Source organism: Drosophila sechellia, chromosome 2R, assembly GCF_004382195.2.
Source record: "Drosophila sechellia strain sech25 chromosome 2R, ASM438219v1, whole genome shotgun sequence".
Taxonomy (NCBI): Eukaryota; Metazoa; Arthropoda; class Insecta; order Diptera; family Drosophilidae; genus Drosophila; species Drosophila sechellia.
This window is the reverse complement of record NC_045950.1, coordinates 15161473-15184546: the sequence shown is the minus strand read 5'-3', so window position 1 is coordinate 15184546 and position 23074 is coordinate 15161473. Positions and strand designations below refer to the sequence as shown.

General features: G+C 41.4%; 2 protein-coding genes across 2 annotated transcripts in view; one reads left to right on the top strand and one right to left on the bottom strand.

The window, feature by feature from the left end:
• LOC116800611 (5-hydroxytryptamine receptor 2A) overlaps positions 1-23074 on the bottom strand; it is a 59948-nt gene that overhangs the window by 17224 nt on the left and 19650 nt on the right. The window contains exons 2-5 of the mRNA XM_032716500.1: positions 19751-20429; positions 18835-19536; positions 16136-16269; positions 13792-13901 (exon numbers count right to left, since the gene is read on the bottom strand). Coding sequence (XP_032572391.1) covers positions 13792-13901; positions 16136-16269; positions 18835-19536; positions 19751-19775 — 971 coding nt within the window. The 5' untranslated portion in view covers positions 19776-20429. The remainder of the gene's footprint in view (positions 1-13791; positions 13902-16135; positions 16270-18834; positions 19537-19750; positions 20430-23074) is intronic.
• Positions 14126-16033, top strand: LOC6609890. The gene is made up of 2 exons (XM_002034504.1): positions 14126-14776; positions 14873-16033. Exons 1-2 carry the CDS (start codon positions 14126-14128, stop codon positions 16031-16033), a joined length of 1812 nt encoding a protein of 603 aa, XP_002034540.1.

Genomic DNA, 23074 nt, shown 5'->3' with positions numbered 1-23074 from the left:
CTATCGAAGGCTTCATTCTGCTCTGGTGACAACTCGATTATCACCTTTCTTGAGTAGTTGGCACTTACTTTGCCATTTTCGCCTTTCAAGATATCTGTTAGGGGCCTTGCGATGTTGGCGAAGCCCGTTATGAAGCAGCTATAATAGCGTGCTAGACCTAAAAATGACCTTAGAGCGAATAGGGTTTTTGGTGGGGGAAAGTCCTTAATAGCCTTAATTTTATCGGGCGAGGACTGAATCCCGCCTCTGCACACTGTAAATCCCAAGTATTCCACGTTTTTTTTAAAAAACTTGGATTTTTCTTGAGACACCCGCATGCCTGCGTCCCTAAGGTTTTTCAAGACCCACTCAATGTCTCTGACGTGGTCTTCTTTGGACTTGGAGAAAATTATTACGTCGTCGACGTAAACATAACATATCCTACCAATTTGTTCGCGGAGCACATCATCGATGGCTCGTTGAAAAATACTTGGGGCATTTTTCAGCCCGAAGGGGAGTCTACAAAACTCGTACTTCCCGTTGTTGACAGAGAACGCTGTCTTTTTCCTGTCTCTTTCAGCCAATTCGATTTGGTGAAACCCTGACTTGAGGTCCAGCGTAGTGAAATACTGGGCCTCGCCCAAATTTGACAATATAGTCGAAATGGATGGGATAGGGTATTTGTCGTCGGTTGTCTTATGATTTAGTTTCCTAAAATCAATAACCAGACGCTTTTGTTTGTGACCCGCTTCGTCGATGCCTTTTTTGTCGACGACCCATATCGGGTTATTGTAAGGGGACTTTGACGGTCGTATTATGCCATTCGCTAGAAGTTGTTTAACCTCTGCATTGACAAAGTCAGACACGCCCTTTGGATACGGATACAGTTTTGAGTAAACTGGTTCGTCATCCGTTGGTATGGTGGCAACCGTATTTATGTTGTACGGTAGGGACTCGTTAACGTCCGCAAATGCCTTTACCATTTTTTTGATCATACTATCAAAAGTGGGTCTGATAGCAGGAGGGACATCTGCGTCATTAATTTGAATATGGTTCACCTGTTGACATTTAGTGAACTCGATTTCTTCCATCCCATGGTCATGTTTAATGACGTTGTTTGTCAGATCTATTTGGGCATTGATCTGTTTTAACAGGTCAAGGCCAATTATGCCATCAAAGTCATTAAGTGACTCTAGCATGAAAAAATAGGACTTTACACCGAAAAGGTGGATGGGGCATTTCTGCTCGATCTTAGTGTGCCCATGAATTGATTTGACTTGAAAAGGGCTGTCAACTGGCACCCAATGTGCCAGTTCGGGAAGGGGTTTTATATAATTTTTTGAGGCCCCTGTGTCTATCAGAAGTCTGATAATTCGCCCTGCAACCGTTCGTCTTATGAACGGAAGCAGGGAGCTTCCGCTAAAAAATTACAGCTTTCGACTTCGGACAAATCGTCCTCAACCTGTGTCGTTTCATGCTGTGATCGTGACTCGTAGTCACCGCTACTCTCTTCTTGGGGTAGATGATTTAGGTTTTGTTGGGTCCTCATGGACTGGTCGCCGTACCTTTGATTGTTCCAGTAACCCTGTGTGGGTTGCCTGGAGCGCGAGGAGGAATCTACCTCCATTGGCTCGGGACCCCGCCCTTGGGACTTTTGGTTGTTAAATCGCTGTTTTGCGCTATTTGGGTTTTGCTGGTCATTTCTGTCTTTTTGGTTCTTTTGGAAGTAGGGATTCCTGTTTTGAGGATTTTCTTCCTTTGCCTGTTGGGCGTTCTGACGCCAGTTCTGAGCCTTTGGCGAATTTTGTTTTTGGGGTTTTTCCTCAAGGTGTCTTGCGAAATTTGCTGCGAAATAGCCTCTCTCATTGCTTGATTCAGCCTCTTGGGCTAGAGCTAAGGCTGAGGGGAGATCTATGGGTTGCGCCGGGAAGACTGCCCACTTCAGGGATTTTTTTAATCCTGAGACGAAAACGTGAAGCGCGTCGTTTCTAAATTTTTCGTTTAATATAGCTGCTGCGACGGAGTCGTGCGTCATTAGCGTTTTATTTGTCAATAGTGTGAGTTTTTTTTCGACTTCGTCGAAATACTGTATTAGTGGCAAGTTGCCCTGCTGAAGAGTGCTTAGTTGCTGTTGGATTACGTGAACCGGTGTCTTGTCCGCGTATGTAAAATCTAACCTAGCAATAATGGCTTTAAAATTCAACACTGTGTTGAATGAGGCCAGCACAGCATCTGCTGGTCCCCTTACTTTGTTTCTGATTATAGCTACTGCCTGGTAGTGTCTTGAGGTGCCGCTGTATGGTTCGAAGACTTTATAGGCTGCGGAAGCGGCTTGCCTCCACGAAACATAGTTTTCTATCTTTCCGTCGAACTCGGGGATGGACTTTGCTACATCTAAGGGCTCATCGCAGCGGGTCCCTGGCACTATTTCAGCTTCTTGGAAAATTTCTATCTGTGGTGCAGAAACTCTAGCTTTACCAAGCTGGTTTGTCAGGGAGGCTATCTTTTCGTCAAATAATCGGGCTTGTTGCTCAAGGGCTGCCTGCACCTTTGCCTCCATTCGGGCAACCTGTTCAGCATTCATTTTTTTTGATTGTTCTAAAGTCCGCTCTAAGTATGAGGGTATTAGTTCGTCGCCACTACTGTCGCCCGCTTTGTTTTGGTATTGCCCTGGACGCAACATAAAAAGACTCAAATCGTTTCGGAATTAATTTTTTGTTTAAGCTTATAGAGGTTCTTTAACGCTTTATTGCAACAGGCAGAAATTTATTTAAGTTTGTTTTTATAAACACTGAGATCTCACACTGACAGCTCTGAGCATTTTATTTACTTTATTCGAAAAAATAAAAATGAACATCTCACTTACATTTTTTTTATATATGAAATTCGAACTTCGATCAAGTGGTGTGGTGGCCGCTGCGATATGCTGTTTCCCGTCGGCCGCTCGTACTTGTTGATTTGATTTTTTTTACTCGCTCAGCTCTTCGGCTGGGGTTCTTAATTTTTTTGTATTTGTTGTGTGCGTATTTTTGCACTATTTTTGGGTTTTTTTTTCACAAAATTGGATTTGTTGTGTTTTTTGTTTACTTTATTAAATCATACCGCAACTCTTTGCTTTAGCTCGAAGAGTTATTTCGGTTAGATAATAGAGTAACTGTTCACTTGTTGATTTTGTTATTCACTTTATTGAACCGTACCGCGACTCTTTGCGTTAGCTCGAAGAGTTAGAGTAACTGGGTTACTTTCCGTGTGGGCGCCAATTGAAATAAGTCTTTTTTAGCAAGTAACTTTATTTGTTTTTATTTCTGGTATGTAAGAACCTTTGGAGAACAAAATTAAAAACTGAAACTTAGGGCCAGCTCCGCCGGACCACGAAGCCGCCGCTGCCGCTGGAAAGTCGGCTGAATGTTGAGTCAGCGTCTGCAACGGGCGGTCAGGCAGCTTGCGCGTGCGGGTTTCTGGTTTCGGCTGCAACTTTGTCGCGACGGCATCCGGCGTAGCAGCGTTGTCAGCAAACTTAAGCTTGCGCGTGTTAACTTACATATTCCGATATATATTCCGGCTTGTCCTCTGTCTAGGACAACTTCGTTGGCCAACAGCCGTTCTACATCAGTCTGCCCATCCCAAATTCATTAGCATAATATAATCGACTTCAAGTTGGCAATTTTGATTGACTGCTTAAAATTAATGGAATTTTGTGATTTCGATGTCAGTACGGCGCGTGAGTATATATGTATTTGTATGTACTTGTATTTGTTGCCTCTTTTTTTTGTATTTTGCCAAAAAGAGGCTTTTTGAAAAGATTGTGCTGTGCCGTGCATAGGCAATGAAAAATCTATGCAAATTAATAGCGAAACCTAATAAAGTGTCTGTCATGCTCTTTTTGAAAGTATTGCCGTTCGGCAATTTGCGTAACTCATACAAGGAGTGGAAAATAATTTGTTATAGAATGAAATATGCCCGTCGACTATGTCTGCCGATAAGATTCAATTGAATTGAAGTCAATCAATTTGGGCGAGAGTATCTGGCGACGTTCGTCACCAAGCTAAGTTGAGTGATGAATTATAACAATTTATTTGTGAGCCAAACAATTTAAATGCGATTTTTCCATTATATCGTGTCTATGCTTAAGTGTGTGTGAATGATTTCTTTTCATTTTTTTTGGGCGGAGTATGTGATAAATGTGCGGCACTCAAGTGTAACACTTTTTTAATGCATTTAAAAATTGCGCGCCTAGCACACAAGAAAGTCATTACTCTTGTAGCTGCCTAAGGAGAGAAAAATTGAAAAGAAAATAATGGTGGGTAGGAGGACCTCTTAGGCAAAGGATGTACGAATTTTTTAATATTTTCCAAATCATTTTAGCTCTATAAGCTCAATCATTAATATCGTCAACATGTTGCGAGCATATTTATAGAAGGTTGAACTTATAGGCACATATTCAACACGAAATATTAATAAACTTAAGAAAGGCATTAAATCAAGAATATCATTCCATTAAAAATTCGCAATGGAGTGAGTTGAAATTTATTTGCCAACAGGCCACAAACTCATTAATACAAATCCATTTAGAACAAAAGACAGCGAATGAGACTGGCTTTATAAGCCGTCCATAATTAATTGAAATTTTATATATATTGTCAAGTGGTGACAGTCAATATTTATCTTCGCATTGGATCGTTTCATGGTTACATTTTTTTTTGCAATTCCCATTTCAATGCATATTTGATGCCTGTCGCCTGCTGTTTACGTTTTATGCTTTATGACTTTATTTTTTATTTTTTTTTTATACATAGGTAGATGGGAATTTATTCCCCCCTTTATACTGCTGATATCTCCCCTCGGCTAATCGATTGCATTACATTCGAAATCAGCTCAGGGTGGAGTATGGTATAACAAAAAAAACAGCTGAGGAAAACAAAAGCATAAATAAAAAGTGGATTTTATTCACCTGCGGCTGCCCCTTTTTGGTCGTCGACTTTTTGTGTTGTGAACAACAGCAAAATAGCTGGGTTGATGGGTTTACATGTGCCGGTAATAGTTTTGTTTTGTTCTAAGTCCTGCGGCATCTGTGGCATGATTAAATTTTTGTAAAACTACTTGTTTCCTTTTGCATTTAACAATGGCCGGACTAAAACAATGCATCCCATTTTCAACTCCGAATATTTGTTCTTCACTATGCAGCTGTATCGCAATTAAAGTCATAAGCGAAGTTTAGAATATAACTACTGAAATCCGATCTCTGATATATATATTATTAAATTTAAAAATATATATTTAAATACGCCTCATTATTAGAAGAATAATTTATATCTACATTTTTATTTACACATGAAAAAATATGTAATTGATAATGGTTATGCACTCGTATCATGTGGAAACTTTGATTAAACATAAAGGTGTGAAAAAAGCAAAGTAAATTTCATTTAATCATGTTTTTTTGTTGTTCAATAACCAACGACATTAATAACTTTTTATTTACTAACAAATTAAAATTCAATGAACCGGAAACTGAGTGATGTTGAGGTAAAATATGTTATTTAATATAATTTTAGTAGCTGTCGACTATTTTTACTTGTCACATTTCTGCCACTTATATTCTCCATTCTGTCCAGCTACTTTGTTTTTTCCATAAGGATTACGGCCACTGGGCCTCGTTTTGATGGAAATTTTCCCGGGTTACCAGTTTTCAATGAGTCCGTGGTGCTGACAAGCGGCTGGTCCACAGCGAAATTCAATTTAAAACATGCTTACGTGGCCAAGTTCCAAGGAAAATGGCCAGCCGGCTTACCGCATTCCGCTACTCAAGTGCTCTTTTTTTTTTTTGGTCAACAGAGTTTAATATTGCAGGGCAAAGGCTGAAATTCTTATTGAAATATATAACTTTGTACGGTTTTATATCTCTTTTCGTTTCCGGCTTTTCCTCGACTCGGTTAATTTCCCATTTTGTGCGGATAGAACAACGGCAAGTTTTGGTTTATTCTTTTAATAAACGCAACAGGAATTATCCATAAAACATTGTGCTGGGCCACGCTAAAAGTTTTCTAGTTGCCGCACAGCTGGTGCAGGATGCGTCTTTTCTTGATTACAGGACCCTTTCTTCGACCAAGTGTGTGGACAATTATGGGCGAAAAAGTGTAACTAACTTTTCAAATAATAAGTTAAATTAAGTGTATTTACTGTATATACTATCCTTGAATCTAATCTATGCCTGAAAGCTAATTTGTTTAAAATATATCAGAATTTTTTCATTTAAAGACAAGTCTTACAAACTTCTGATATTTTAAATATAATGCCATAAAAGCTAAAATGCTTCATATTAAATTTTTTTTTAGAACTCTCAGCCCTATTTTTCTGTCCTCTGCTGTGCCATCAGCGTCTGTGTGTGTGTGAGTTGCGTGCGTAACCTATGCGTGCCCCAAAGGGAGGGCAGCAATTGTAATTTACGACTGGCACACACACGCGCTGACAAAAGGCGATGGGCACATGAAAAACTTATGTAAATTACAAGAAGAAAACAAAGGACAGGCAAAGTCTGCTGGCTGCTCCCCAATGACGAATCCTTGGGCTCCTTGCGCTTGTGGGGTGCATCCAAGTGTGCTGATTACTGTCTGGCTGCCCTGCTGCGCTTCCTGCGAGTCCTTATGCGTGCCTGAATATCCTTGCATTCGGCTCGTTTTTAATTCGGCGTGTACGTCTGTTGCTCGTATTTGCATTCGCATTGCATTGAGTGCATGCATCCGCCTAAGAGCTCAATATGAAATACCCAAGGAACCAGTGCACCATTTCAGGAAGGACTTCCTGCTGAAACCAGCATCTACTGGCTGAATAACTTTTAATTACAAAGTTATAAGGAGGAAAAGATGTCTAGTTCAAGCCTATATTGGGATTATTATGATTTAAAACTATTTATTAAATGTTTATATATATTAGTCAAAACTAAATTTTGGTTGCCCGAATTGTGAAAATTTCGATTGAAGCGAATTTAAATATTTTCAGCTGAATTAAGCCAATTGCCAAACAGCCTTAAAACTGCTCTTTAGTTGGTCGAAAGCGTGATTGTTTTAAATATGTTACCTTATTCGGCATTTATTATTCCGGGTCAACGGCTTAGTCGATTAAGTTGAATTAAGGCCATTACAGGTTTTTGCATATTCCAACGATTTGCATAATTTTGTGGGCAATTCGGTTGCGGGACACAGATTCAGGTTGACGACTTCGCGGTGCGGACACTTAATTATATTTAATAAGCCTAATTGTCGACGTTACTCGACGTTGCATAATTGTGCAGCAATTTGCGTGTTGCATGCCGAACGCTGTGGTTGCAACAAAAGAAGCCGTGAACTCCATGGTAAGGGAGAAAATGTAATCCCTAATTAGAAAACGATTTCCCGGGGCTCAAACCGAAGACAAAAGTCTTGACAAAGTGGATTTCCATGTTTCCTTTGGGGATCAGCGGGTGGCATTCAATGCGGAATTTCGTGTTCAAGGGGCAACAATGAATTAACCAGTTGGTTGACTGCCTTGCTGGCTTCTTGGCCCGTTCACTTGGCCATTTGCCTTCGAGTTTCGACGCTTTGACTACGGTTCCGGCTTAGTCCTTGTGGTTTCGGTGAAACTTTTCCCCACAAAAAGCCGGGCAAGTTTGGTGCGGCAGGAGATCCAAAAAACCGACCATTAATCACATGACCAGAACGGCAAACTGCGCTAAACTCAAAAATAAATACAAACGCTAACGCAAACGCTTGCTTATGGCTTAATAAAAACCACAGAGTTTTCGATGCAACTGCCAAAAGGTAAAATGAAAAGACTTTCTGTTAGTTCTCTAATGCATTTACTTTTCGGTTGGCCTTTTAATTTATCTGGAAAATTTTAATTTATCTTCGGTCACGCCTTGGAATCTCTTCTATTCCTTACTTCTACCTTTTGCCTTTAATTTTCATTTTCCTTTATTTGACTTGATTTATTTGAAATTCAATTTACTCTCTGCACTGATTAATCATCCCAGAGCAGCCATTATTTTGATTTATGCGCCGAAACAAACAAAAACGGAGAGGCGAAAGAACTTGGCCAAATTGAAATTACGCACTTTTGGGGTTAGCCGCACAGTGACAGTTATAGAATTGTAATTCATCTTGACTGCGGTTGGTCGTAATCTGCTCCATTCCCTATATATATATTTATATATATATGTATGTAGCATATCCCCTTCCGTTTTTTGGTTTCGTGGTTTGCCAGTTTAAGTGGAAATATTCATAAAATTTCTGGAAGCACACAAGCTCTGTGGTCTTGTGCAGTTTGTTCTCTAATTGCTTTGACATTTCATTTGAAAAGTTCTCCCAAACGGATGCAGAATCAATTAAATTGAGGAAATAGTAACTCGGCATTTCGAAGTCACTTCGTTTTCAATATTGGCGTTTAATCTGTAAATATCTGAGCAGGCCGAAAAAGTATGCAATCAAGCTAAACTTTAGCTATAATTAAGGATTGCTCAAGCGTACACACACATATGCAACACATGCACAACACACATTTATATAAGCTGGCCATTTATGGCCATGAGATTGCTGGGGAAATATTGATTGAGGCATTCTGTGATGTTGCCACTCAAATGCATAAATCATTAGAATTATGTCAAGCCCTTCTAATCGAGATTGAATGAGCCCCTAATTTACACACAGACAGCCTGACTGACACACACACGCACACACACATGCAGGCACGCATACACAGAAGGCAGCACTTAAAGCCATTTCAGCTTGTTTGTTTTATGAACTTGACTTGTTTGTGAGTTCATTAGAGTGAAAGCAAGACAGAGAGCGTGGCGAAGGGAGAAAGACGGGAAATCCCAGCTTTAAATATCACAAACACCTCATTGCGAATGTCGTTGTAACTATTACTTTCTGGAAACACATACAGATGCCTGCACAGTAAAAAATTACATATAATAGAAAATAATTTAACAATTTAATAATATTTTATATAAAGTATTTCTTAAGCTAGTCAACAAACTAGTTTCATTATTTTGTAATAAACAAATATTAGTATTACGGTATGCTGGTTTAATTTTATCCTTACACTTATATTCCCTGTGTATGTGTAGGTTTGTTTTATTGTTGTAGGGATTAGAAGATAACGTAAATGTCTTAGTAACATATCCGGTTTTATTGCTCGGTAACGTTGCTGTTTGTGTTGTTATTGCCTCTGTCTTGCGTCTTCTGTTTGCTACTTTGTCTCATTAAACATTTGAAAAGAGACGCACACAAAGTACACATTACACACATCCAATGTTTAAGGTAAATGAAGCGTAGTCGTTGCATGTAGATGTGTGTGTTGGCAGCCTCTCTGCGACCCAGGAAAACTAATTATACTGTTAAATGCGTTTGTTTAACTGCCAATTTAATTAAGGTTATGCTTTTGTTCTGGCCAATCCCTAATCTGCCAGCTGAGCTTGTCCAGCCACCTCCGTTGTCCCAAAAATTGTTCCAACATTTGTGCAATTACAAAAGTGCCCCGCCCCGCACACACACCACCAATTTCACACCGCCCATGAAAGTTGCGGCTATGCGGTTGCAAGGGTTAAGGGTCAGGGGCGCCGGGGGTCAGGGGTCGGCTGTGGTGGCCAGGAGCCATTGCCTAAAACGCAACGCGACAGTATGAAAATTATGTAAAATAAGTACAATGTGGAAATGCACTTAGCCGAGCGTGCACAGTGGCAGCGAAAAGTTTTCTCATTTGCGCTAAGTAAATCAAAATATTAGCTTGAAAAATTCCACATGAATACCTGTTTTAAAAAATTTAATGATATTAACTAAAATGTTGAAAGCCGATTATAAGCAATGAAGACGTAAGTATAAGAAATAAACTTATTTAAAACCACTTAATTTCTCGAATTAAAAACTGAACTTTATATCTGATATAAGTCGGGTAGTACTCTTAAATATGAAACAAATGATAAAATCCTTGAGTTTTATTCCGGAAATTCGCTGGCATGCATATTTAAACGTGTCCCCATTGTTTTATACTTTTTTCCATTCAGCATTTGGCTTTCGACCAAGCCGAACAAAAAAAGTAATCGTGTGACAACAGCAATTACAATTACACATGGCATACAGCACATGGGACGCAATTGTAGTTGTTATCCTTATTGTTCAACTGCAGTTGCGGTTAGAGTTGCAGCAACAACAAAAAACCACTGCGAGGATAGCAACTTGGAGTCCAGTGCATCGTCGATGGTAGTGAATATGAACATGTAATTACGTTTTAAGTGCTAAATTGTAAAATATTTGCGTAAAAACTATGTAAACTTAATTGAAATTTAATTGAATATGTCATAAATGTGCGAACAGCAGCAGCAACAGCGGCAACAACAACAGCAACAGCACATGTGCAACATGAGCAGCGATGCGCACGAGCAACATGAGCTCGGCAGCAACATGGCCGACAAACTGTTGGTCAATGCGGTTAGCAGTCAGCAATCAGGATATAGTCCCATGATCTCGGCTTCCAATGGGGTAAGGGCAGCAAGATGGAGGGCATATTTCGTGGGGGCCTTTGCGAAAACTTGGCATTTAAATGCTTTCGACCAAGGCAGCGTGGAACGCAAAGCCGCGAGGCATTTATCATTCGGTTCGGCCGGCCGTTGCTTTTGTTGTTGGTTTCGTGTGCTGCCACTAATAATGACGTCAGCAGCATGCAGACCATGAAATTTATGCACATCGAGCTCCAGTGTATGAGTGTATGTGTAAGAGAGCCTCTTCTATATGTGCATATATTCCGAGGGCCAACGGCATTCGACAGAATCGGCCGAAACGTTGGGTCAGTGCCATGAAGATTAATGTCCAGGCGCTATTTGTCGGTGCGGAATCCCAATTTTTGGTTTCTTTTATTACACAAGGAAAAATTTGAGCAACTTGCGATCTAAATTTATTTTATTCTATACACCTAATTTTTTACAAAACGCTTTAAATTGAATTATTTGCATCCAATTTCTTTTAAAATTTACTAACTTGTAACTTTTTATTTGTGGCACAGTCTCATTCGTTTTGTAAGTCAGTCTGCTGCTCATTCTTGCTCAAAAAATATAAAATTTGTAATTATTTAATTGAAAGTTCCCTCCTTTTTCCCGTGTAGAGGCTTTATTGTGCTGGCAAATAGCAAAGGAACAATTCTCTGGCGCTGCTGCTCAGTTCACTTGTTCTACGGCTTCGTGTTTTTTTTTTTTATGCCGGTTGCCCTCTGTGTGAGCCCCTCGAATCTCCGGCTTCAGCAAATACTGTTGGCACTTTGTCTTAATTGCTTAAAAATTACTGACATGGAAAATGAACTCGGAAAATGTTAACCACTTCCTCCACTTCCCCCTTGCAAATGTCCCGGCATCGTATTGTCAAAGATTTGGCTGTCCTAACGGCAAATACTTGCAAATATTATTCTAGTCGAATGTCGGCAACTATTTATCATCCAGTTTGGGCGAGCTGAGTTCGGGGACCATTTGACAAACTTAATTTATTAATGCACCACTCCCATCTCGTTTCGTCCTGCTGTAAATGCCTTCCGCCTTGCTTAAAAGCACATTAATTTTCATTTCATTTGGTGATAAAACAAAGACTTTCCATTTTAAATATCTAGTGACAACTAACAAATAAAATGTGCCCCAAAGCCCTCTCGGGGTAATTGTTTCCCCCACTCCTTATGCCGTTCGACTCAACTTGAGCCCCAAAAAGTCTGGACCTGAGCCGGAGGCCTTTTATCTTGACGATGATGTGGCACTCGGGCAAATCATCATCACTGGCTGTCATGCCTCGTCATTTGCATACTTGCCAGCAGAAATGGAAGTAGTATTGCCCCAATGCCCACTCCATAAATACGCAATACGCTGCTATACAATCATAATGTGAAGTGGGACTTGGGCTTTCTTTTCGGTGTCCAGCTGACAGGCGAGTGGCGTTTGCGAGGTGCCAAAGATAGGGCGGTTCTCCTAATGTTAAAGTCGGGGCTTCGGCTGATTGATATGCATGCGAAATCTAAGCATCACTTGGCTTTGTTTATTGACAGGCAATTTGCGGCGCCAGCGCTTCAATTTGCCAATTGACAGCCACATCCCAGGGTATCAACGTGCTTTTTTCGGATTTATTTTGGCCACTTCTGACCACCGGTGCCAACTCCTTTCAAAGGAATAGTTTTCAAAAGCACATTGTGTGGGGGTGCAATTTAATTCGCCGATCGGCGGTTGCGAAACGAATTTCACAAATGCGGTGCAGCCATTTCGTAGCACTTGAATGCATTAATTAGTGACAAAAACAAATATCAATTCTTCTCTTTGCTCTTTTGCACAGAGAGAAATCTTTGAAGTTATGTATATTTTATAAAATATTTTGGCTTTTTGTAAACAAAAAATATTTGTCAAGTATATAATTTATTTACATGAAATCTTCAAACTGTGAACGCAGTTTTTCTCCGCATGTGAGCGGTTCGATTTTAATGAGCTGCTCCCCGCGTGTTGCGTATACGCCACGTTGCAGCGGCAAAGAAAGCGTTTTGCATTATTTATGGCTAGGCTGGTCGTCCGGTGGCTCTAATTGAAACCGCGAAATAATTGGCCCGCATCGACCTGCAGCTAAGCCAATTAATGCGGCCATATAATTTCAGTTCATGCGGGAATTGGCGGGAAAAGCAGCTGGATGCGCGCAGCTCCGAGCCCAGTTTCAAATAAAATGAAATTACCCGGTCAAGTGCAGCAAACATTTTGGAAATTACACGGTCTATGGGGAAGGGACGGGGGGCGTGGCCATTGCATTTGAGTGTTCATTAAACACACAACAACAGGCTAAAGAGTCACTGGTCGCAGCGGCATTCAAACGGCATTACGTATACGCCGTGCGGACCGATTGGAAAATTGCGCCAATCTTGCAGCTAAGTGGCCATAAAACTGCCAGCCGGGCCAACTATATTTCCACACAACACCAGCTTTTTCTCCGATTTTCCTGCTGCCGCTGTGGAAAACATTTTCCTATTGCCCTTGCCATTGTCATTGGTGGCAAGTGCACGAAAATTAGCTGGCATTGGATGCTTGACAATAAAATTGACATTCGGATCGACAACGAGTTCAAAGTGCCACCCCTTCCGCACTCTCCACTTTTTCCAAGTGAATAATGCAATTCGTTTTTCACTGTTCCATGCCCTGCCCTGCCACGCCCCCTCGTTCGCCCTTTGTTGTTTGCCGTTTTGCGTTCTATTTTTTAATCGATTGATTGAAATGTTTGCTGCAAATTGATTGATGGCATGCAGCCAGCCATGTTCCCATATATGTATCATTGCTTGCCATATGCCATGGCAGGAGATACATATATATATATATAAATTTAAAATTGATATAGCCATCAGATGACAGTTAAGTGAGTGGTTGGTTGGGAGGCGAAATGCGAAAAACAAACTATACACAAACCGCAACAGTCTTTGAAGTTCGACGGGCGGGTAACCATAGAAGGACCACTTTGTTTATTGACAAAAAACTTTTTGCATACAGGGCATTCATCAGTCGGTATTTCTAACAACTTATTTGAGTGTTTTCGGTTTATTTCTTCGAACAGTACTGGATTTGTAAAGAGATTTAACATGTTAAAAACTTAATTGATTGATTCGCCTAACTCAAACACACGTTGCCACGCTTTCCCACATATCCCGCCATAAGTACGGATATGTCTATATTTAGGGAGGAACCACGACGGCTTGTCTTACACGCCACTTACATGCTGGCCTGTGGGGCATTTATCATGGGACCGGAAGTGGTGGTAGCTCCTAGTAATTACTTACCGATCCACGGCAATGGCCACCAGATGCAAAATCGAGGCAGTGCAGCAGAGGACATCGCACGACGTCCATATATCGCACAATTCCGGACCGAGTATCCAGCCTTGGCTGATCTGTGGGCACAGAGAGAGAGAGAGAAGAAAAAAAAGTAAAGTGGGTAGGTGGTCATAAAGCTGGTTAGTCAAATAGACAATAAAAGTTGATGGCTTATTAAATTTGATGCTCCCCAAGCATGGAGTGTAAAATGTAATGGCTTCTAATAACAAAGCAAACAAGGGTTGCCAGGCTTTATAAAGGGTCAACTGTCGAACGGTGGAGTCAAAGTGGAAAAGCAGCCATGGGGAGTAATTTCTTCAAACGGAACCTAATACTTTTTGGCCTTTTGGCCAGCAGCAATATGCAGATTCTAGTCGGAGAACTTGAGAACAAATTGGAACTGGATGTGGACTTCTTGCTTGGGGTGACCGAATTCATGGGCCACATTCATGGACTACATTCCATTACTGTATATTCGGATTGCATCGACATACAACCTTCAATCCAGCAGCGCATTATGGATAAATTTGTGGTACCCGTTTATACGATTGGATCCAATCTAAGGCGGACTAATTACAACAAACTGAACAATGCCAATATTCGGATTGTTCTCTTCACTGGCCTGAATGATACCATATTGGTTAATCTCAATAAAACGGACGTTCCTTACTCAGATCATTTTTATATGCTTGCGTATGCCTCACCAATTAAAAATAAGTCCGTCGAGTTGGATTTTATTGAAGGGGTATTTATACTGCTATGGAAAATGTCAATTGATAATGCAATCCTATTGGTCCGTGGTGAGTTCAAGATGGAAATGTGGGCCTACTTTTATATGGGAAAAATACACAACATTGAATTGACTAAGCCCAATTCGTTTTTGGAAAGTCTTCGCAAATACAACTATAGGTTCGTCCTTCAAGTAATCGATGATCCTCCAGCCATATTTTGGGTGAGTTCATTTGGTATCACCAGTAAATATTAAATAATTTAGTTACTACAAATTTTAAATGCAAATGCTATTGAGAATTCCAAATTTCACTTGCAGTACAACTCATCGGAACAAGCGGATGTGACTGGCGGTGGCGACCTCAGTGTGTCCGGCCCCGTCGGGCTGATGATCATAAATTTTATGCGTCATCTAAATGTGACCACGGACATTGTTCCGGTTTCGGGAAAGCAAAACTCACAGTACGAATTCTTTCAGCAGCAAGTGGACTGGAGAGCGGAAAATGGAGCTAATATGGTAGGCGGTGCCCTCTTGAAATACAGCACCTTGGTGACTCAGTCACGGATGTGTCTGTTGGTCCCGAACCGCAGAATGATTCCTTTCAGCAGATTTCTAGACAAGCTGGTTAGTCCCCGTGTCCATAAACTCACCTTTGTCTCGAGTATTGGCATATTCGTGGTCAAGTACTTCTCCCATCGACCTCGATCGTTTTTGGATGCCTTATTTTGCACCATACGATTTTTTTTTGCTATTCCTCTGCCAAGTAATATTCTAAATCGCTTTCCCTTGGTGGATAAGTTAATAGAAGTGTTCATAATCATTTTCGTGGAAATCTTACTGAGTTCGAATATATCCATGACAACCAGCGCCCTGACAACCGGGTTTTGGGAGCCACCTATCAGAAATGTCGAAACGATGAGAGCTAGTGGCCTGCAGATTATTACAAAAGATCCGACAATTCCACAGGCCTTCAAGGAAAATATTTTGCCCAGCTCCTTGGCGGATCTGGTGACTCTTGTGGATGAAGGCACTTATTTCCATCACATCACCACCTTGAACAACACCTACGTCTATGTGGTGCAAACGCACAATTGGCAAATATTTCGGCTATACCAACAGCAACTGACGAACGAGCCATTTGAGATTGCTAGTGAAGAACTCTGCTCCAAATGGCGAATCTTGGGAATGACGCTGAATCCTAAATCGCCTCTTAGGTTCATGCTTAAGGATTATTTCTATAGGATTCTGGAATCCGGATTGCAGGAGAAATGGCTTCATATGGGCTTTAAAAAGTTTTGTGAATTTAATAACTTGCAAAAGCTGCCCGTTGATTCCCTAGATAGTTGGCAACCGCTGTCCATTGAGTTCTTTTTAAATATCATAAGGGCTTATATAATAGGATTAGTGATCGCCATCTTCGCGTTCGTTGGTGAACTATTTCACAGTAGATATCGTCGTAAAAATGTGAAAAAAACTTAAAAAAAATCATATATGAGAATTATGTTGATTGATGTGTGCAAATTGTAATTGTCAAATAAATACCGCACCCTGCTTTAGCTTTTCTGGGCACCTCCTACTTACCTCGTATACAGCTCCTAGGGGCATTACTAGACAGGCCACGAAGAGATCGGCGACGGCCAATGAGGCCACCAGGTAGTTGGCCACGTTTTGCAGATTCCGCTCCAGGATAATGGCCGCTATGACAAAGACATTGCCTGCAATGATCGAAGAAATGGTAAACTAAATTAAATGAAGAGCAGGAAACGGAAATGGGGTCGATTTTACTAGGACTTTTAGCAGCCTAATTGCGAAAATTGACTTGAGGCGAAAAGTTTGCAATTCAATTCGAGCTGCAGCTGATGACCGAAAACGAAACCAAGAACCTCAGCGGCACAGATAAACTTTTTGGGAATTGGCAAACTTCTATGGACGCCGGCGAACGTCGAGAATGGGAATCTTATTAAGCATGTCCCTCAGCATTGCACTGTTGCAATTTCAGTTGCACTCGAGCTGGCAGGGCAGACAAAGAGAAAGTTCACAAAAGCCAAAATAAACGACATGAGCTAATCGCGCTGTCGTAAACTTTGCCAAAAGCCCCATACGAGGATGAAGGGTGTGAAATTGACGTAAGGGGGTTTTGGATGCTCGATGGTCTTAGGGAGCGCCGCGGGTGAGGACACCGTACCTTTGATGTCTGCTAGTGCGCTTATTTTTCCTGAGTTTTCTCGACTCTTTCACTATCTTTTACCACCACCACCCTTTGCCGCCACTGTCGCCGACTACTTGTGGTGGTGCACTTGAGGCTGCAGAAGAAAGACAGCCACTACAGGTGCGAGACATGCAATTTGTGGCATTGAATCCGCCGGCAGTCGACGGCAGGAGGGCTCCCACACACTCACAGCACCCGCCTGGATACACACAGATACGCAAAACACATACACAAACACACACACACACATGCACCCTAGGTACATGCAATTAGATACTTGAGTGTCAAAGTGAAGGCAAGTAGACGAGCCTCATGCCTGCCAGCTGTTTGCGTTTTTCAGTTTCTCAGTTCCATGCAGTGCCTTCGCCACGGGGGTCACTCGAGCCATTGCATCCCAGGAAGGATCCTTAATCTTATCCCAGGGTAGTAGTGTAATAGTGTAAAATTCCCACACAAACCACTATTTGTGTTAAGCCACTCATTAATGTGTCTTAAAGGCATCAATCTTCCAATAGAGTAACGGTTTTAAGTTCTGTAAACAAAATAAATAGTTCTCCAATAAAAAAATTTCAAATCATCTTAACACTTTATAAATATAATCTCTAAAAACGCTTACAAATCAGTTCCAAAACGAATAATAAGTGGGTCAAATAATACAACCATAAAATTCATATATATTTTGGCAGCCCCTCAGTCGACATTTTGTTCCGGGTACTTTTCATGCTACTTTTTTTTTCAGCTGCCGAGTGACCGAAAGCGTGAAGCAATCTAGCTAAAATTAGCATTAAGACTCATTAGCATTTTCTTTTTAAATGCTAAATGCTGCTGCCGTCCCACTTGGAAGGCGACTAAAAAATTCAAAAGTTCAAAAGCGGACGAGCTCGGCGGGAAGAAAAGAAAACTAAAAAAGGCGGAATGGGGCGAAATGAAAGAAAGGCCGGCGGAAGAGGAAAAACTAAATAAACACAAATTAGTAGGAAATCAAAATGGAAACAAGCAAGAGGAAGCGAGACATGTGAATGGCTTCCAGCTCAATTCAGTCAGGATCCTTTCGGAGTGGCGTTAAGAAGCGTAGCATACTTTCCAGCGCTCGTTATTTTTATTTGCCTCTTGACTTTTGTGTGCTGCCCGTTTTAAATGAAACGAAACGAAATGAAATGAAATGAAATCTACTTAAATTAATGAAATCAATTTCAGCCGGCTGCTCTGCTGATTTCGCTTCTTCGCCTCATTTTCATCTGTTACTGCTTGATTTTGATACATTTTGTTCCTGGATTTTACAACGCGAACATAAAGTTTCCCGCTCGGCTTGGATTGAAGTGGGCGGGGCACTGTGATTGATTGATTGACTGTCAATTTTAATGCGGCATGTCTTTGCCTAGATGGATGCCGGTTTGTTTGCCATCGGATTTATGGCTAAATGCGTGTAATGAATGTAGCCAACAACAAAAGCGGCCTCATTCTCGTTCTCCCTATGCGAATCATCTACGTCCACCCATTCCACATTTTGTTCCTCGTCATTGAGCTGCCTTATTAATAACTGAGACTGAGCTGATGCTTCTGCTTCTGCTGCTGCTGCTGTTGCTGCTGCTGATGCTGCTTCAGCATCTGAGCCATAATAACAACAATAATAAATAATATAAAATGCCCTGCCAGTATCATAAATATCAGTTACGCGTATTTTATTATCTACAACTGAAGCCGAGGCGCCCGACAAGTCCCTCCGGGTCCTCCTTATTGAATTGTTTGCCATATTCCCCAAGGATTAGGAGGCAAGCAGAAGGCGCGTGCCTGAGACTGGCATTCGAGGAATTTATTTTGGGTGGCATGGCTCGCTGAGCGACTGAAATAATTATGTCTATGTTTGGGCTTTGGCTTACACTCAAAATAATATAAGAAGCTCCAGATTGTAGCATATGAAAAAATATATAGTGTTTTTAATTAAAGAATGGTAAGGTATTGGAAATATTTTTATAATTATTTTTAGCATAATATTTCAATGTTTTAACATTTTAAAACGACATTTGCCGAGTGTACCTCTTGTTTTTTACGGTTTTCAGTAAGTACTCACCAATTATGGTGACCAGGATCATTAGACCCAGCAGCACCGATGTGACGGCCATTCGCAGCAGCTGCGTGAAGTCGTCCTCGGCCACTTTGCTGGTGGTCACATTGAGGCCGGCAGTGCCGTTGATCAGATCCAGGTGGCCACTCCGGTTGGCAAGCATCTCGCCGAACAAACTGGAATCGTTGCCTTCGAGAAGGAGCGTGTCGTTTAGCAGCATGGCGCCCAGTCCGACTGCGACATTCGTGTAGTTATTGTCCATGTCGATCAGTTGGAGGGCTGGAGAGGATGCTTGCGAGGATGTAGCATCCTGCTTGGTGGTCAGTGCTCTGTGTGCCGCCTTAGCGGTGATCCTGGCAGCCGCTGCCGCCACCGAGGCACTGGCGGCTGCCGCTGCCAAAGCTGCGGTGGCCAGTGGTGAGCCGGCGGTGGTGGTGGTGGTGTTCGCATCGGTGGGCGGTGGCTTCAGCGCCAGGGAGCCTATGAAATCCGCTCGTCTCTTGCCGGAGCTGTAGTAGCGTTTGCTGTTGATGTTGTTGTTGGTGTCCTCCATCGGTCCATCGTCCGTGACCGCCATGTCTTCCAGTTCCTCCAGCTCCGCGTCGTCCTGGTCCTGACCATCGACATTCGGCTGTTCGGGATGCGGTTCGGCTATCAGAAAGGCCCTGTCATTCATGCTGTTCGCTATGTAAATGTAGTCAAGCGCATCTGGAGTGATGAAAAAAAAAGAGATTTACATGATTGAAGGCTTTCATAGTTACACTGAGAAAATGCCGATAAATTGTTATGTATTTTCAAGCTACACTAATTTGTATTTTAATCATTATTTTTACTAGCACTCTTCTCTATTTAAAAGCTTTCATTGAAGTAGAATGGATATCACTTTAATGACCTAACTGCCACATTCTTCATGTGTACCCACCATTAAAGCTGGTCTCGTGCGACATTTTGTGGATACTCGGTGTGTTTTTTGGGATGCTTCGCTTCGCTTAATTGCAGCCGCAGCGGAAATGAGGAGTAGACGGAAACGGAAGCGCGACTATGCAACGGCAACGGTAACGGTAACGGCAACAGCAATGGCAATGGCCTCCTGGCGCATGTGTGTGTCTGTGTGGGTGGGTGGGCCTTTGGGATGGTGCCGTTGTTTCAGCTGGCGGCCACTCAGACACGCGGGACGGGACATGGTGACACTTTCCCTACTTTCCCTGCTTTCCCTATTTGCCGCACTTTCCCCACTTTCTCCTCGGTGGTCCTTTTTTGTTCCAGCGTGTGCTCGGTGGCGGGCAGGATGTATTATCCTAACGAGCTTTCAAGTGTTTACATGGAGCGTTTACAATTTCGGCTTTTGGCTTTCACTTTTCTTTCCGACTTCCTCTTATTTGTGCTCTTTTTTTATGTTTTCTTTAGATTTCTCTGTGTGGCAGTGTTGCTTTTGTTCTGTTGATTGTTGCCGACTTGGCTTTGCTGCTACTGATGTTTTGTACTCATTTTGGTTTATTTAAGCTCTTCCGTTTGCTGTCGTGTGTTTATGGCCCATTTGATGGCTATTTTCATATCCTTGACGTAAATTTCACATCCGATTGCCTTCTGGTGTCTGCATTCTGCGAAAAGCAAAAAGAATTCAATTAGACAATAAATTCTCATGCGCAGCTAACTAAAATTCTAATAAATAGCAAATTGAAATTCTGCGGCTGCCCCCAATATATATGTTCCTTTCTTTTATTCTGCCCCTCATGCCTGGTGGAAAATAATTTCCTGCAGGTCTGCGGCATTTTTGGCTGTGAAATTTATTGTATTCAATTTCCTTTCCGCATTGTGCGTAAAGTGTAAATGAATTTGAAATGCTGCCGCTGCTGCGCCCGCTTGTTAAATAATTTAACGCAATTTCTGCAATTACACGGAATCACTTGGCACGATAAATAAATATGAAGACTGGCATACCGAGCGTTGTTTTCTTTATTTTCCTTTTTCTTTTTTCCCCCCAGGCTTGCCACATACACACACACGCGCATACACACGTAAACGCATTTACGCATATGTGTGCGACTGGCGGAAGTTTTGCGTGCGTGCGACAGGCGCCATTGCCAGCGGCTCCTTTTCTCTTCTGCCCCCGCCAGTTTCGCCATTCCATGCCCCAATGCTGCGACACAGGCGGCAAAATAAATTTAAAACGCATAAAGGAAAAAGCAAAGGGGGCAGATCCCCAGGACCAAAGCCCCCCTGCCAGAATGTCATCGCTTTTACTTAAAAGTGTACGGCTACAACTGTGGTCATCATACTAGTTTGTTATGATAGTTATTTCGATTTTGGTTCTATCTGTATCTAAATTTTCTATTTTATATCAATCTTCGTCTGCTTAGACAATATAATTTTTGTCAATTACGAATATTTTTTCTAAAGATATTTAGAAGTTAGATTCATGATATACTTCTATATTATTACAACTATTTTATATTATTAACTATCTCCTTAAAAATTGTAATAATTATTACTTTCAAGTTAGTTAGCCACAGAAAAAATATATAATTAATGATTATGTGTTTAGTTTAATTAGAGATTAATTAGAATGGTTTTTATAGCATCCATTGCGTCATTTCCAAAATACATTTTTTAATTTTGTGCTTGATAATTAATTGGCGAATTGATTTTACTTAAAAGTATTTAAAATTTTACGACAACTGTGCGTGGGTGGCAAACGTGATCCTATGTAGTAAACATTGCGGCGCCATAAAACCCAAAGCGAAAATGTTGCATGTTTAATGTCCACGATTTTATAGTCGATGTATAGAGCTGTAGTTCAGGAAGGGGGCTTTGGCCAACTTACTAATATGATTTTTACGAAAAAGAGCGGTGCTTACTACTGCCAAGGAAACTCTAAAAGTATCTTATTTTATTATTTACATATTTCTCTTTGACTTTTCTCTCCTTTAGCCATGCACAATTATTAAAATTGGTTCAACTTTGACAGAAATACGTTTACAAATCTGTAATTTCATATCCTTGATGCGTAAAGTGCACGGCAAATTTGCTCCTATGCATGAACGTGATTAAACTACCCCTTGACTTGCGTTTCCCAAGGATTCGTGTCAAAAAACACGCTGCTGCTCCTGCTATTCTCGCTCTCAAATGGCAAGTTTTCCACCTAATGCTCTTTCCAACCTGGCTTCATTAGCAGCCACTTGTGTTACCTCTCGTCTGACATATGTGCTTTCGTGTCTTCATTTAAATCTTAGGTGGTGTATGCAATTTTCCAAAAAAATAGAAGCAAAGCTAAGAGATTCTCCTCGAATTCCTTTGAGATGGAGACCAGTAGAGAGGCCCCACCATTACGCAACTGCCTGGGGTTTATGGGGCGGCAAGAGGCCCTTCATTCTATGTGCGTTCGAAAAGTTTCCACCTAAGTAACCTTCAAATGCCAGCATGCGCTTTTGCGATTGGCCGTGTAACTAACGTTTTCAAGTTCAAAGTCGACTTAATGCGGAAGTTTATGCCAGCTCACAAGCGTTCAAGGTAACTACAGGTAAACTTTTTTAAAATGCAATTCTAGATACAGCCTTCTTTTGATTGCATTAGTGTAGTTATTAATGATTTATATAATGCATAATTGGTTTTTAATTCCGAGATATATATTCTTAAAAAACACCTTCCAAAAACTATAATAATTCTTATATAGAAAGGGCTAATATTATCTTTTAAATGTATCTGTTATTTAATGTACGGTTCACTGACAGATAGGTACCACTGCAGTTGCATACTGCCAAGTAGTTTTAGAACTTGGCCACGTGCGCTGGGCCCGTTTGAAGTGCAGTTGAGTGTGAAGACGACACATGTCGCTTAAATGCACACCCAGCCGCACCTGTCTGATCCCGCCCCTCTCCACTGACCCCTCCCCATTCCCATTTTAGCCATGGTGAGTGCACTTGTTGCGGTTCGCAACTTGTCCGGCAGTCGCCTGCATACATTATGCAAGTGTTTGCCAACTGTTTCTGTATCTATGTGCGAGCATGTGTGCGTCAGCTGCTGCGAGTGTGTGGGTATGTCACTCGCTTTTTATAGTCGGGCTTATCGCATATTTATGCAGTGTGTCCTTTGAAGCAGCGGCACAGGACGCACAGGGCTATAAATCAACTTTGGTTCACCGCACTCTGCTCCTGACCATGCTCCCACTATACGTCCTCCATAGCACTCATTTGGATTCCCATTCGTATTCGCATTCGCATCCGCATAGCAGCAATTACGAAAATTG